A 15,216-nucleotide genomic window follows, 5' to 3' on the forward strand; every position below is an offset into this window, starting at 1 on the left:
CGGCGTCATTTTCCTCAATCTCTAAGAATAATAATCAGAAATAGGCCTTTCTATCAAACGAGCCCTTTTAAGCTTTAATCGATAACAAAAATACCACATCGCATAGAACATAGGACAAAAGCTGCGTTTAAATAATGTTAAAGTCAAGTAAGTGATTGTCACCTTCGGGGACATCTGATAAAATTGGAACGATACAGAGAAGATTAGCATGGCCCCTGCGCAAGGATGACACGCATAAATCGAGAAATGGTCAAAAAAAAATATTTCCCTCAATTTTCTGATGATGAAACCCTAGATAGATTCTCTGTTGTTGCAGACTAGCTGCTTTGATGATGTTCATTGTCTAATGTGTGTGTTCCCCTCTACAACTCTTGTTCTCTTCTATTTTATCCTACAGGCTTGCAGCAAAATCTCTATTTGGACATTTGGTCCCCCTTTCAGGTTGGCAGACTCTTGAGTTTTTGAAGTTCTGTCAGCCCTTAAAGACAAATTTTGATATTCTATCTGAACTGAATCAATGGAATAGGGGAAGGGTGCAGAGACATTGATGTTCACCCGTTTTTAGCAGTTTTGGCAATTTTACTTTTCTTATGTAGTGTATGTCAGTTGTCCTTAGATACATGTTACAGATTTAAGCTAAGAAGAATCAAATGATTACTTTGTAGAATCACATTCCATAAGGTCTTTGAATCATCGAAGATGATGATGATGTTCTAGTTGAAAAAGATGACCTGAGTCTGCTTGTGTCTGACTCTGGTTAACTCTATTAATTTAAATAAACTAGGAGCTTGACTTTGTTTCAGTCTTCAACGTGTGCCTCAACGCAACAGCCAAGGCAGTCTTAAGGATTTAACGCTAGACCATCTTCTGAACAAGGTCAAGATCAGTACCAGCCTTTGTGAAACGATTTTTTCTATTGTTTTCAAGTTTTTTTTTCTTTTTCACTAAATTAAACTTTCTCGGGTTAATTTTTGGTAACTGTAATTGAATTGGTGGTGATGACTGGTTAGTCAAAAGATCTATTCTCAAGTGTGGTGGAGCAATGAAGAGTTCTCTTCTACGTCTTCATTATCCAACTCCTAGTTAATTTTCAATACTTTTCACTGATGACTAAAAGTTCACTATAGTCTTAATTAAAGACTAGGTGATACCCCGTGCTACAGCACGGGATTATATATTTTGTTAGTTACTTTTTTGTAATTTGTATTTTTGTAATGTAGTTTTTTATTTTGACTTATTTTCTTTGTTTATATAGTGTTTATTTATATATTTGGTGTTATACAGTAAATTGGAAATTCTAATAGAGTAAGTAGTTTGTAGAATGTAGCTTGTCACGGAAACAGACACACCGCAATATTAGATAGTAGTTTTGTAGTAAAATGCATTTGCTTGATAGGTGGCCGGTAATACACAACAAAATCAGCCATAATAGCTCAATAATTTTGATCAAGCTAGGTATGCAATGGTTAATAACCAATTTTCATTGCATAAGTTGTATAAAACTCTAAATTTCAGAAATGTAAACTGATTGTTGCTGGAAAAAAACAAAAAATTGATTGTTGCTGAATAAAATAACTCATAGTATATAAGAGTGTAATTGGATATAGGAGAGTATAGCGTAAATCAATAACTTAATTAATGAAATAAATAATCTTTACAATCACAACATAGTTTGAGCGAACGTATTAGAAAAGTAAAAAAAAAATGATTATAATTAAAATTTTCTGCTTGTGTGTTTCACTTTTTTGGTGTGATGAGCTCTGGTGAATGAGCAGTATATATAGATTTATAAGGAAATCCTAGGGTTGTAGGTGACTGATTAGCAATATATGGAATATGCGAGTAATATACCAATGATTAAGAATATTCAATATTGGTTTCCATTTGCTATTAATTATATGATTTCCAGTTTTCATATAATGTAAATCGAAGATGTAATTAAGATATTCTAGTTTCTATAATCTTAAAATATTGAATGTTGTTTGATTTGTTTAATTAGCAGTGAAGATCGAGATAATTTTGGGAACAAAGATATGGAAAGATTATCCTGATTTATGCTTTATTTAGGATACTATTATGGTTCTTAGAATCACAAAATATTCCTTTTTTAAAGATTATTTGTTAAGATCGAATCTCGGTAATTAAGGAAATATCCGAATTTTTGGTAATTAAAATTTATGGTTTTCATTTAAATACCTTAAAGGAAAATGAAATCAGAGTGTTTGCCTATAACGAATAACTCTGTTTGGGATCTTCTAATCTTGAATGAAATAATATACTGGATCCGAAATAGATTATTCTAGAGTACAAACAGATCCGTGGGTTTTTTTCCTTCTGTAGTCGGATATTTTAGGATCCGCGTCCTGACCCATATTTTTTTAAATGATCGACCGAGGGTATTTTTGTCATTTAAAGAAATCGAAACTATAGGTTATTTGATTAAATTTTTTGATTCTCTAATCATTTTTAATGAAAAACCTACCAAAACCAAGTCATGGTCCATTTTGAATCTAGAGAGTACTTCTGCTTTAATAGTATAGATTCGCTTTTTAGAATTCCCAATTTTGTGTAGTTCTTAAAGATTATGAAACGTTGGATAAATTGTTTAGTCAATCTTTTACCAAAAAAATAAAAATTGTTAGTGAAGAGTCAAGAACTACTGTATTCAAATGCAGAAGAGTAGAATGAATACAAGTCACTGAAAGAAAACTTGTCGCACAAGAAACAAGTAGTAAACGTTGCCGTCCGATATCATCATCATTATCCTATAAAATATCAGGTTATATTCACTGGTCGGATCATATGATTGGACGGGCAGGAATAATATTTTTTTAGAGTGAGTTTTGTCAAGTTATTCGGCAGCAATATCATTCTCCCAATATACCATTGTTGTCCCCATCTCGATTCAATCTTCTTGCTTCTCAAGTTTTTCTGAACCTACATCTCCAAACGTATCTGCAATAGCAGACGCAGCCTCAACTTTGTGGTTAGAGGGTCAGTGCGTGTGGTACTTAGTAGAGGTCCAAAGGAGCAGTCTTAGTAGAGCTTATTCTTGACATGATTTTGGAGACATTTCTTGCAAAAGCTTCGATTTTTCTGATAAAACTGTAAATAAAAGCGTTGAGTGTTTAGTTAGATTACCCGCAAGTTCTCTCTCCATTACAGATATGAGATATTAGTAACATTTAGCATTATCCCAAAGTCTATTGTTTTTTTTTTTTCAAAGTTCAAAAAAGTTCAAACCATAAGTCTTTAACTTATATAAGTTCCAAAAAACATATAACTGACGTTATTTACATTTACACACTACTGATAACGTTTCTGATAAAGGTATGAAACTGTTAATTTCGCTAAACCACAGCCAAAATTTGAGTTCTATTCTTCACCGTTGATATTGCTTACCTGTACGTCATCCGACGGATCGTGCACCTCAGAAAGCAATATTGATGGGCCTAAAAAGAATCAGAAAAGGCCCATTAAAGCTGTTAACTATATCAAGAATCCCACATCGTTTAGCTGAAGAGACAGAGCTGTGTTTAAGTAAGGCTAGAGTCGAGTATATGATTGTCCCTTCGGGGACATCCGATAAAATTGGAACGATACAGAGAAGATTAGCATGGCCCCTGCGCAAGGATGACACGCACAAATCGAGAAATGGTCCAAATTTTTTTTCCCCCTCAATTGTCTAATGATGAAACCCTATACAAATCTCTGTTGTTGTAGGCTTTGATTTGATGTTCGTTCGTTTTCGAATGTGTGTGTTACAACTCTTATGCTCTTCTCGCAAACAAATTAGAGTTTTCAATTTTTGCTGTTGCCGTTCTTAACTTCTAATGTTCTTTGTTAAACGGTTTTGTTCCCATCTGTTCTAGTTAAAGCTGAAAACTCTTATGCAGGCATTGGTTGTTTTCGAAGGACCAATACACTTAAGTTTTTTATTAACGAATAATGAGTTAAACTCTATGCATGTCTTCGTCCTCAATTCACCTTTAAGTCACTACATTTGATTCAGTTTACGAGTAAACACGTTTTATTGCGGTTGGTGCATTGGTATTTTTGTTCTCTTAGCTATTGTGTCCATTTCCTTTTCAGGTTTTGAAGGCTACGAGTTTCTGAAATTTGGGTAGTCCTCTCGACCCCTTGAATTGGTTTTAGTCAATTTTTAGCAATGTCCTGTGTTGTGTGTACAAAAAAGTTCAAGACTTTAATACTAGTCAGTTGTTAAAGGTACAATTTTTTCTTTATCTATTTTCATAAATTTTCTGCACCTGTCTGAGTCAATTTCATTCATTGGATGGGAATAGGGTTTTAAGGAATGTGGTCATGTGGAAATTGAACTAGAAAGCTGGGTCAATTCATTCGTTTGGGAAGATATTAACCCCTTGCATTGGTTTTATTTTTAGTCAATCCTTTTAGCCGTGTCCTGTGTTTATGTGTACCAAAAAAAAGATAAAGACTACGAATGCTGGTTAACATCTCTTTTCTGAAATTTTATGCACCTGTCTGAATCAATTCATTCGTTTGGATGGGAATAGGGTTTTAGCCTTGTAGGGAATGAGGTAAATGTATAGAAAGCTGGTTTGGATCAAAGACACAAGAGGGAGGTTGAAGAGACATGTTTAGTGTTTAGGTTTACAGAGACATTTGATGTTCACCGTTTCTAGAAAGTTTTGGCAATTTTACTGTTTGTTTCTTATGTGGTGTGGATCAAGCCTACTTTAGCAAAAGATACGTTGCCTCCAATCTCATTTGATTTTGGAAAAGGACTTGGTCAGAAGTTTATATACAACCATCAAAAGGTGGATGGTCAAAAAAAAAATTTTCCCCAAAATCCCCAAATTTTGATGAACCCTAGAGAATCCAATAATGTTCGTTGTTGCAGAGTTTTGTTGTTCTTTAGTCCAATGGATTTGCTTCCATTTCTGGTAAGTTTTTTCGAACTCCTATGCTTTCTAACTTGCATTGGTCGTTCTGCTTGTGTTAGTTTTATCTTGATGCTTAGAAGAGTGAGACTTTAAGCATTATCTTTGTTCTCAGTTCGGTTCTTCAACTCGATTATGTCATTACATTTGATTAAGTGTAGGACTTAAGTAACAAGCTCTTTTCCTTTTCGGCTGGTGCATTGGTTTTTGATCATTGGATCAACTTTAAAATTGATTTACTATTACTTTGCAACTAGGTCTCAGCAAATAGATTTATAGTATATATAGTCTTGTAATAAGCATCAAATGGTATTAATTTTGAGGGTTTCGCCTATCCGTTTTCCATGTAATTTGATCTTGATGTTCAATTTAGCTTCCCTTTTAATTTCTTCATTTTTATTGCACTAAACAAAGCTCCCATAAACCCCATTTGAGCATGAATCTATATCTTTTCTTGGAACTGTACTACTCACACCTAGAAAATATATGATCTCTTTCTAGTTTAAATTAACTATTTCACACCACCATGAATTCTATTTTTAGTATAGCAATAGTAATTATTAAAAATATATATTGTTGGCAACATTATATTTATATGAAAAACTGATGTCAGTGAAAGTGATTGAAGACCCGAAACTTGTAAGCCACGTTCGGAGTTTGATTCGTTTGTGTGGTGGAGCGGCTTTTTCTCGGTCTCGTATTAACAGAGAATATCATCACTTCACAAAATATTAGTATATGGTTACAACAATAATATACATTATTACTATGATTGTCTACTTAGTTTGCATGTTTTATACGTGTATACCCTGTGATCAGAGTTTGAGATTAACACATCAAACTGTTCGTTAATTTATTTTTATTTTATATCGACAACTAATTGGAGGAAACTTCGGAACAAGTAAAATATTATTTTATTCTTCTTATCATTCCTATAAACAGAGCTAACGAAAGAAGCTTATAAGACAACTTCTCATCGGCTTTATCGCTTACGATTGAATCAAAAGCAACAAAAGAAATACAAAATGAAATTTGAGCTTATCTTCGTACCGTATCCTGTTATAGGTCATCTCAGATCAACTGTGGAGATGGCGAAGCTACTAGTGGAGCGAGAAACTCGCCTCTCTATCTCCGTTATCATCCTTCCTCTTCTTTCAGTTGACGATATCAGTACTTCCGCTTATATCTCAGCCCTCGTCGCCGCATCCAACGACCGCCTTCACTACGAAGTGATCTCCTGCGAAGATCAAACAACCACTGAGTTACATGTCGAGAACCACATCCCGAGGGTGAAACGTGCCGTTGCAAAACTCGTCGATGGCTATTCAAGGCTACCGGACTTGCCTAGGCTCGCTGGTTTAGTCGTGGACATGTTCTGTACCTCGGTGATAGACGTGGCTAACGAGTTTGGTGTTCCGTGTTACTTGTTTTACACCTCGAACGTTGGGGTTCTCGCACTTGGACTTCACGTCCAGATGTTGTACGATAAAAAGGAATACAATGCCACCGAAACTGATTTTGAAGACTCGGAAGCCTTGTTGGACGTTCCGAGTTTGTCTCGTCCTTATCCTGTGAAGTGTCTTCCTTACGGTTTGGGAACGAAAGAGTGGCTTCCTATGTTTGTAAACCAAGCGAGAAGGTTCCGGGAGATGAAAGGCTTTTTGGTAAACACTTTTGCTGAGCTTGAACCTTATGCGTTGGAGTCTCTCCTCTCGAGTGGTGATACTCCTCGTGCTTACACAGTGGGACCAATATTGCATCTCGAGAACAAAGTTGGCAGTTCCAAAGAAGAGAAAAGTTCGGAGATGTTACGGTGGCTTGACGAGCAACCACCTAGGTCGGTAGTGTTCCTCTGTTTCGGAAGCATAGGAGGCTTTCGTGAGGAACAAGCAAGAGAAATCGCTATCGCCCTTGAGCGAAGTGGTCACCGTTTCTTGTGGTCTCTCCGCCGTGCATCTCCCGATATAGAAAAGGAACTTCCCGGAGAATTCAAGAATCTTGAAGAGATTCTCCCGGAAGGATTCTTTGACCGGACAAAGGATATAGGAAAGGTGATTGGATGGGCGCCACAGGTGGCCGTGCTAGCTAAGCCGGCGATCGGAGGTTTTGTTACTCACGGCGGGTGGAACTCGATCCTCGAGAGTCTTTGGTTCGGTGTTCCGATGGCACCATGGCCGTTATACGCAGAGCAAAAATTCAACGCTTTCATGATGGTCGAGGAGCTTGGTTTGGCGGTGAGGATAAGAAAGTATTGGCGAGGCGATCAGTTAGTGGGAGCTGCGACGGTCATGGTGACGGCAGAGGAGATAGAGAGAGGAATCAGATGTCTGATGGAGCAGGATAGTAACGTGAGGAAGAGAGTGATGGAGATGAGTGAGAAGTGTCACGTGGCGTTATCGGATGGTGGATCGTCTCAATCTGCTTTGAAATTATTTTTCCAAGACGTTACGAAGAATGTTGTTTGATAAAAGTTGAAACTAGCTAATAAACCGGAGCATGCAACGCTCTTGGGAATGGCATTGTGGCATGTCTCTTACGTGTGTTGCATTTATTTTAATGATCATGAGATAATAATACCAAATCTTTCAATATTGGGTCGAAAACTTTATATACTGAAATAAGAATATACTACATGATATTATAGATTTTTTGGAAATTTACATGAATGATTATAGCTATTATTAAAATTAGAGTTATATCGTAACTCGGTCAAAGCATATAAACTAATATTCCAATAATAAATTATGTGATTCGTTTCAATAGTTATATTAATAATAATACTAATAATTAAATATTTCAAAATAAAGGTACAAATACTCTCCAATGTGCAAGTTGTATAAAAGGTTCTAGAAGAGGTTTGAAAAAGTATATGTAGCAGAGATGCATCATTTGTCTTATGTGGCAGCTTCAGTGTTGTGGTGGGTGATTAAAATGATTGGCACTTGTAAAAAAGTGTTTTTTTCTGTCTCTATAAAATACACGTTATTTTATCAAAACATAAAAACACAAGTTCATAACCCGATAAATGAAATTCATTTTACAATTTGTATATTCTCTACTAAAAAAAATAATACTATGGTGTCAAAAAAAAAATCCTCATTTTAATAAACGGAAGTACACAACATTATTTGGTAGACTATATAATTTTAATAGTCGGTTACAAATAGTTTATAAAGATGTTATACAAAAAGTGATATATTAATTGGTTATAAATAGGTAATACAAAAATTGATATATTAACTGGTTATAATTTTAATATGGTAGGTGCAACGTTAATTCATTTTCAGAAGATTTTAGGAATAAATCAGTTGCTTCCAAAAATCTTAAAAAGAATATTCTTAATTGGTTTAGACCAAAATATATTCTCCAAAGATTTTATTGCTACATCATGTTCTTTCCAAAAACAATAAAACACAATATTAACCAACTTACTAAAGAGTATAAAAAAATTAGTAGATTAAGACATGTACTAGAGCATTAACAATATTATTTTAAAGTATAAAATATACAATATTTTGTATAAAATAAAATTTAACCAGTGTTATAGCACGAGTACTTATCTAGAATCATTAACAATATAAAACTTACAAAATCTGTGTCTTTTTTTCAAGCCATATTTAGCATATTATTTTATTGCATAATGTTTTCTCCAAAAAACTTTTAAAAACAATCATATAATAATATTTTATATAAAAATTACAATATAAATAAAATGAATTTTAACCCGTGCTCTAGTACGGATCTTAATCTAGTTTACTACTCCCTCTGTTCCACAAAGAATTTCATTTTACATTTCCAATGAGTGTTTTAATGCTAAATTTTCTTTTTTGCCCCTAAACCGAAAGCTATTTTTATTGAATTTAGATCATTAATCACTTATTAAATAGGGTAAATATGTATAATTCAAACTTTTCTTAATTTATGTGAAATATGTCAAATGACACTTTTTGTGAAATAGACACTTTTTGTGAAATAGAAAGAGTATATTAAATTTAGAACATCATATGTGTTTATTTTGATCTCGCAATTAGTAAAAACGAATGTAGATGATATATAAATTTTATATTTGACCAATTGACTAGTTCAACTCAACTAAAAACAACCATAGTACCGAAGTGACGTTCAATAAGTGGAGAAACTCATTTTGATTTTACATATGACGACAATGATATCTACTCACTACTGACCATATCCATCAAAAATCAAAAAGTCTTAAAAAGTTGAAACCATAGAAATTACTAAATTAGTGACTTATTCGGCTCAAACAATAGTGCTAAACATAAGAAGCCAAAACTCGTTACTATTTAATTAGTAGAGCTTCATCATCTCGATGACTCAGACAAAGCACAAAAAAAAAAAAAAGAGGAGACAGAAGAAGAAAAAAAATAATCATGAAAGTTGAGCTTGTCTTCATCCCTTTTATTGGAACCGGTCATCTCAGATCAGCCGTGGAGATGGCGAAGCTATAATTTGGGATCTTGATCACCATGTCCGTACAAGTCAACGTCCGTACAAGTCAACGACCGTTCTCTCTCATCGGGCCAACCATACCATCTCGTGTAAAAGCCCACTTGAAGTCTTCTAAGGCTTGTATGAGACAACCAAGTCTCTAGATCCTTCTCCTACCGACCGTTGGAGTTTGTGTGCAAGTGGGAAGATATTTCAACTCACAAGTCACATGTTATGTTAAGAAGGAAGGATGTCACTTTCAGTCATGTAAAGCGTGTATAGGATCCCATAGGAATATGCTGTTTACTTTGTCTATAATTAGGATGTATCTAGGTTCTTTTTCAAGTAAGAAGTTTGATTCTTCTTCTATACTCTCTCTCTTACACTTCCATACTCTCTTCTACTCTCTCGTGCGAACACTCTCAAACTCACTCGATCTCTACACTCTCTCGTTTCTAAACTTACAGAAGCTACTAGTTGCGAGAGAGACCCGCCTCTCTATCTCCATAATCATCCTTCCCGGAGGCGAAGTGGGTGCTCTTTCCGCCCCACCTAACGACCGCCTCCGCTACGAAGTCATTACCGACAAAGATCAACCAACCTTCGATCCGGCTAGGCCTGAGTTCAGTATAGAATACCACGTGCCAAAGGTGAGATCCGTCGTTGCGAAACTCGTCAACGACTACTCAACGAAACCGGGTTCACCGAGGGTCGCTGGGGTGGTCGTCGACATGTTTTGCACGTCGATGGTAGATGTAGCTAACCAGTTTGGTGTTCCGAGCTACTTATTTTACACGTCTAGCGCAGGGGTTCTCGCACTTCAACTTCACATCCAGATGTTGTACGATGACAATAAGTACGATATAAGTGAAAGTGATTTTGAAGAGTCAGAAGCTGTGCTGGACATTCCTAGCTTGACTCGTCCTTATCCGGTAAAGTGCCTTCCTCACGCTTACGCATCTAAACAATGGCTTCCGACGTTTGTTAACCAAGCTAGAAAATTTAAAGAGATGAAGGGTATTTTGATTAATACGGTTGCTGAGTTAGAACCGTATGCGTTAAAGTTTCTATCTAGTTATTGTGAGACTCCTCCTCCTTATCCAGTAGGACCACTGCTGCAACTCGAGAACGGAGTTGGAGTTGGTGATTCCAAGGACGAGAAGCAATCAGAGATTTTAGGGTGGCTTGACAAGCAACCAAACAGATCAGTAGTGTTCCTCTGCTTCGGAAGCATGGGAGGCTTACGTGAGGAACAAGCAAGAGAAATCGCCATTGCGTTGGAACGAACCGGCCACCGTTTCTTGTGGTCTCTCCGTCGTGCATCTCCGAATATATTCAAAGAACCTCCAAGAGAGTTTACAAATCTTGAAGAAGTTCTCCCGGAGGGGTTCTTTTATCGGACAAAGGAGAGAGGGAAAGTGATCGGATGGGCTCCGCAGGTGGACGTGCTAGCTAATCCGGCGGTTGGAGGTTTCGTCACTCACGGCGGTTGGAATTCGATCCTCGAGAGTCTTTGGTTCGGTGTTCCCACGGCGCCATGGCCGTTATACGCGGAACAGAAGTTCAATGCTTTCGAGATGGAGGACGAGCTTGGACTAGCTGTGGAGATAAGAAAGTATTGGCGAGGTGATCTTATTGTGGGATTGGGAAAGGATACGGTTTTGGTGACGGCAGAGGAAATAGAGAGAGGAATCATGTGTCTGATGGAACAGGATAGTGAAGTGAGGAAGAGAGTGAAGGAGATGAGCGAGAGCTGTCACGTAGCCTTAATGGATGGTGGATCGTCTCAAACTGCGTTGCAAACGTTTATTCAAGACGTTATGAAAAATATGTGCTTAACATGATCATAGCTAGCTAGGGAAATGGCTCATGCAATGCTTTTGAATGATAGGCATGTGTTTTATGAACGGTCATGATAAAAATAATGTTTCTAGAGTTTGTGATTTCTTATGTGTTCAGTAAGAATGCACTTGAATGATTTAGATCTTTATTGAAATTAGATCTAAGTTGAGTCAGTATTAAAATAGTACAAACAACTCAATATGTCAAATATTTACTTTTGCACAAAAAAAAAAAAAAAAAAAAATACTATTTATCTCAGTTACGTTGCTTGATATTAAAACTTCACATTTACTTCTCGGAGAGCAACATAAAACTAATAATGTGTTTGGGTATTGGAGTACTCTCTGTGATTATTCATACACTATGTCAACCTTTGCCTTGACTGAGCTACGACATGAATTTTTACCACAAAAATAATGCAAAAACACCCATTACGCAAACGTTCGTCAAAATGTCTCGACGTGGCGTACATGCGCTACAATGTAACATGCTCCTACATCACCATGTGATTGCTTGTTTCAGATGCGTTTAAAGATTCGCAAGTAAAAAACCAAAATCTTATCTTGGGGCACAAGAAGTCAAGAACCTATTTTCATGGTCACTTGTCTGACGCAACATTTAGGCGCGCGTCAATTGTCATGGTTTGATAATATTTCGACAAAAAAAAAGATGAACAAACAATTAAAGAAAATTAACAATCACACTAAACAGATAAATAAGTAGCTACATGTTTTACTTATTCGTTTTATTTTACTAATACTACAATAGAAGTGTGTAACTTTCATACAATTTAATCCTCCTCTGTGTTAGTGAAATATGATTGATTGTGACTTGTGTGAAACAGATTTTAGTTTGTGTGAGTTCTGAGTTGGTGAAATGTGTTAAAGCTTTTCATCTACGAGTTTTGTGTGAAATGTGTTCACATTGTTCAATAGAAGTCTGTCTGTATGGATTGAAGTAGCCTCACTCTTTTTTTCTGTAATTTTAAGGGAGTATGTGCGAAGTGCTGGCGTTTGGAGGAAGACGTCCTTATCATAGACTGCAAGTGCCGTGTGTGTATTCGTTGGAAAAACGGCTTTTGCATACCTGGACAATTACAATATGTTTAATTCATACATCGGACTATTGGGTATGCGGAAACATACATTGACTGTTAAAATATTTGAATTACATACCTGAACTTTTGATTTTGTGCTTAAATATACAAAAACGTGATTCTTATTAACTCTGTTAATTTTTGAGTTATTTAACAAAAATGCCATGAACAGTAACTTTTTTAAGTCAAAATGCCACTTTTTTCTTTTCTTTTCCACAATGCCACAACCTTCACTTAAAAAGACATAAATGTCTTTCGATTAAAACTATGATGTTGATAGACAAGATACGGATGATGGACAAAATGAGGATGATAGACAAGATGTAGATGATAAACAATATTCGGATGATAGACAAGATGAGGATGATGGACAAGATGTGAATGATAGATAAGATGCCGATGATCAACAAGATGCGGATGATAGACAATATGCGAATGATAGACAAGATGTGGATGATGGACAAGATGGGAATGATGGTAGCGATAAACCCAATCCTCCATATCATCTATTGGTCCACCGTCATCCACATCATCCTCTTTTGGTCTATCATCTTCGACATCTTCTTTTGGTCCACCATCTTCTTATAGTCCACCATCTTCTTATTTTGACAACTTTATCCTTTTTGTCTAATTATCTCTCATAGACAACTTATCTTTAATATTATGGATAACTAATTTGAACTCGTGGACAACTTCGTTATTATAATTCTCGTAGACAAGTTATAAAAATGAAATTCATGGACAAGTCTATGACTTCCTCTAATAACTTGTCCATCAGATCTCGTCCACGACAATCAGTCTCTCATAGACAACTTATCTTTAATAATATGAATAACTAATTTGAACTCGTGGACAACTTTGTTATTACAATTCTCGTAGACAAGTTATAAAAATAAAATTCGTGGACAAGTCTATGACTTCCTCTAATAACTTGTCCATCAGATCTTGTCCACGACAATCACTCTCATTGATACAAGGGTATTTTCGTCTTTTAAATATATGTGAACAGTAAAAATGTGGCATTTTTAGAAAGATGAAGAAAATGTGGCATTCCCCAAAACTTTTATTAAAAATGTGGCATATTTGGCAAAAATCCCAATTTTTCTGTGAAGCTAATCTGACGTGGATTCCACGTGTGCAAAGAACGCAAAACGACGTCGTTTTATTCTTCAAAAAAATTATAATACCTTGTCATGTGCTAGGTTCGAACACGCAACAACAGAGTCGACGCAATAATTAACTTAAACCAGTCGGACATGTCATATAACTGTGAATTAGTAAACAAACATTTAATATATCTTTCAATTCAGTATTCTTCCTCATCTTTCAATTCAGTATTATTCAGTAGGGCTTCTTTTTTCTCTCTAACCCAGAAAGATGGATTTTCTCGTTGGGTAGGATAGCTAAACATCATCAAATTATGCAAACGAGAATTCATAGAAGATTAGATTTGGGATCTGAGTCATCTTTACAAAAAATAGAAGATTAGATTGAATCTTGATTCGATTTAGCCTAATCGGAAGAACCCTAGATTTCTAATTTAGGGAAGGTTGAGATTTGAGAGAAAGAGAGAAGGAAGAAGAAACATATATGTACATCTAACATAATCCAGAAAAATAGAAACGATTAAGGGTGGTTTCTCAGCTTCATATATTCATTGTTTCTCAAGCTGATTTGTAATTGTATTAGTAATTTATCAATTTTGTGTTTAAATTTCTGGGTTTTGTTCTGTCCCTCGTAATTTTTTACAGAGGGGAGAAGGAAGAAGATGAAAGCAAATATATAGAAGTTTTGTTCACCAAATCCCATTTATATGATATGTCCGACTGGTTAAAGAGGTATTTGCATCTTCGACTCTCAAGGTCTCAGTTTCGAGCCTAGCAAACGACAATATATCTTTTTTTATGACGTGTATGTACACGTGGAATCCACGTGAAATAGGCTTAACGGAAAAATAAACAGAGTTAATAAAAATCACGTTTTGTATATTTAAACACAAAATTGTAATTCCAGGTATGTAATTCAAATATTTTAATAGTCAATGTATGTTTCCGCATACCCAATAGTCCGATGTATGAATCGAACATATTGTAATTGTTCAAGTATGCAAAAGCCGTTTTTCCTATTGTTTGTCTCAACAATCATGTCTCGATGTCTGTTCACTAGGGAGATGTGGCTCCTCTTTGTCCGGTGTGCCATAATCTATATACTTATTTAAGCAACCCTTTAAATAAATAACCCTACTTCATGTAAAATATTACATAAAATGCCACTGTATTTTAATACAAAATATAATAAAAGAATCTTAATATTAATTTGTTATAAGCTGAAAATGATTATCCAAAAAATAGTAATTATTAATTTATAAGATTACAAGATATCATTAATAAAAAATCGAAATTATTTAATAAAATAATAATAAAATTATTTCGAAATTATGTAATAAAATAACTAAACAGATTCTATTTATTGTTTCAGAAATCTTAGGAAACAATAACAAACTATTTAGAAAAACTATAAAACTTAAATTTATTTATAAGACTAAGATTAAACATTTACATATCTAAATTATTTAATAATAACAAATATATATTAAAATTAAGATACAACATTGTTTATATTTTTAAAATATATCTATATACTTATTTAAGCTATGTTGTTAAAAATTTAATCAGTTCTAATGTGACATATTATGAAAATGCTATAATATTTTAATTATTCTAATAACTAACAAAAGAAAAGTTTAGATTTGTTTACAAAATAATAAAACTCTATTTATTGTTTCATAAATCTTCGGAAATAATAACAAACTATTTAATTGGCTAAAACTTAATTGTTTATACACAATATTCACTATATAAATAATACTAACTGTATAATGTTGATAATATACATAACCTAATTGTA

At 34.8% G+C, this 15,216-nt stretch overlaps 1 protein-coding gene, 1 non-coding gene and 2 pseudogenes across 3 annotated transcripts; all 4 read left to right on the forward strand.

Moving 5' to 3' along the window:
* Positions 1 to 157: 157 nt before the first annotated feature.
* On the forward strand, positions 158 to 266 carry LOC147948134 (U6 spliceosomal RNA; annotated as a pseudogene).
* Positions 267 to 3,566: 3,300 nt separating this feature from the next.
* Positions 3,567 to 3,669, forward strand: LOC147948135 (U6 spliceosomal RNA). The gene has a single exon (XR_015586346.1). It is a non-coding gene; the product is annotated as a U6 spliceosomal RNA (small nuclear RNA).
* A 2,139-nt stretch (positions 3,670 to 5,808) lies between these two features.
* On the forward strand, positions 5,809 to 7,513 carry LOC104715235 (UDP-glycosyltransferase 71B8). Its single transcript, XM_010432661.3, has one exon. The coding sequence runs from the start codon at positions 5,948 to 5,950 to the stop codon at positions 7,385 to 7,387; it is 1,440 nt and encodes a 479-aa protein (XP_010430963.2). The 5' UTR covers positions 5,809 to 5,947; the 3' UTR covers positions 7,388 to 7,513.
* A 1,685-nt stretch (positions 7,514 to 9,198) lies between these two features.
* Positions 9,199 to 11,349, forward strand: LOC104715242 (UDP-glycosyltransferase 71B7 pseudogene; annotated as a pseudogene). The gene has a single exon (XR_015566139.1). The product of XR_015566139.1 is annotated as a UDP-glycosyltransferase 71B7 pseudogene (transcript).
* Positions 11,350 to 15,216: the final 3,867 nt, after the last annotated feature.

The sequence above is a fragment of the Camelina sativa genome, chromosome 2, assembly GCF_030686135.1.
Source record: "Camelina sativa cultivar CO46 ecotype springtype chromosome 2, ASM3068613v1".
Lineage (NCBI taxonomy): Eukaryota > Viridiplantae > Streptophyta > Magnoliopsida > Brassicales > Brassicaceae > Camelina > Camelina sativa.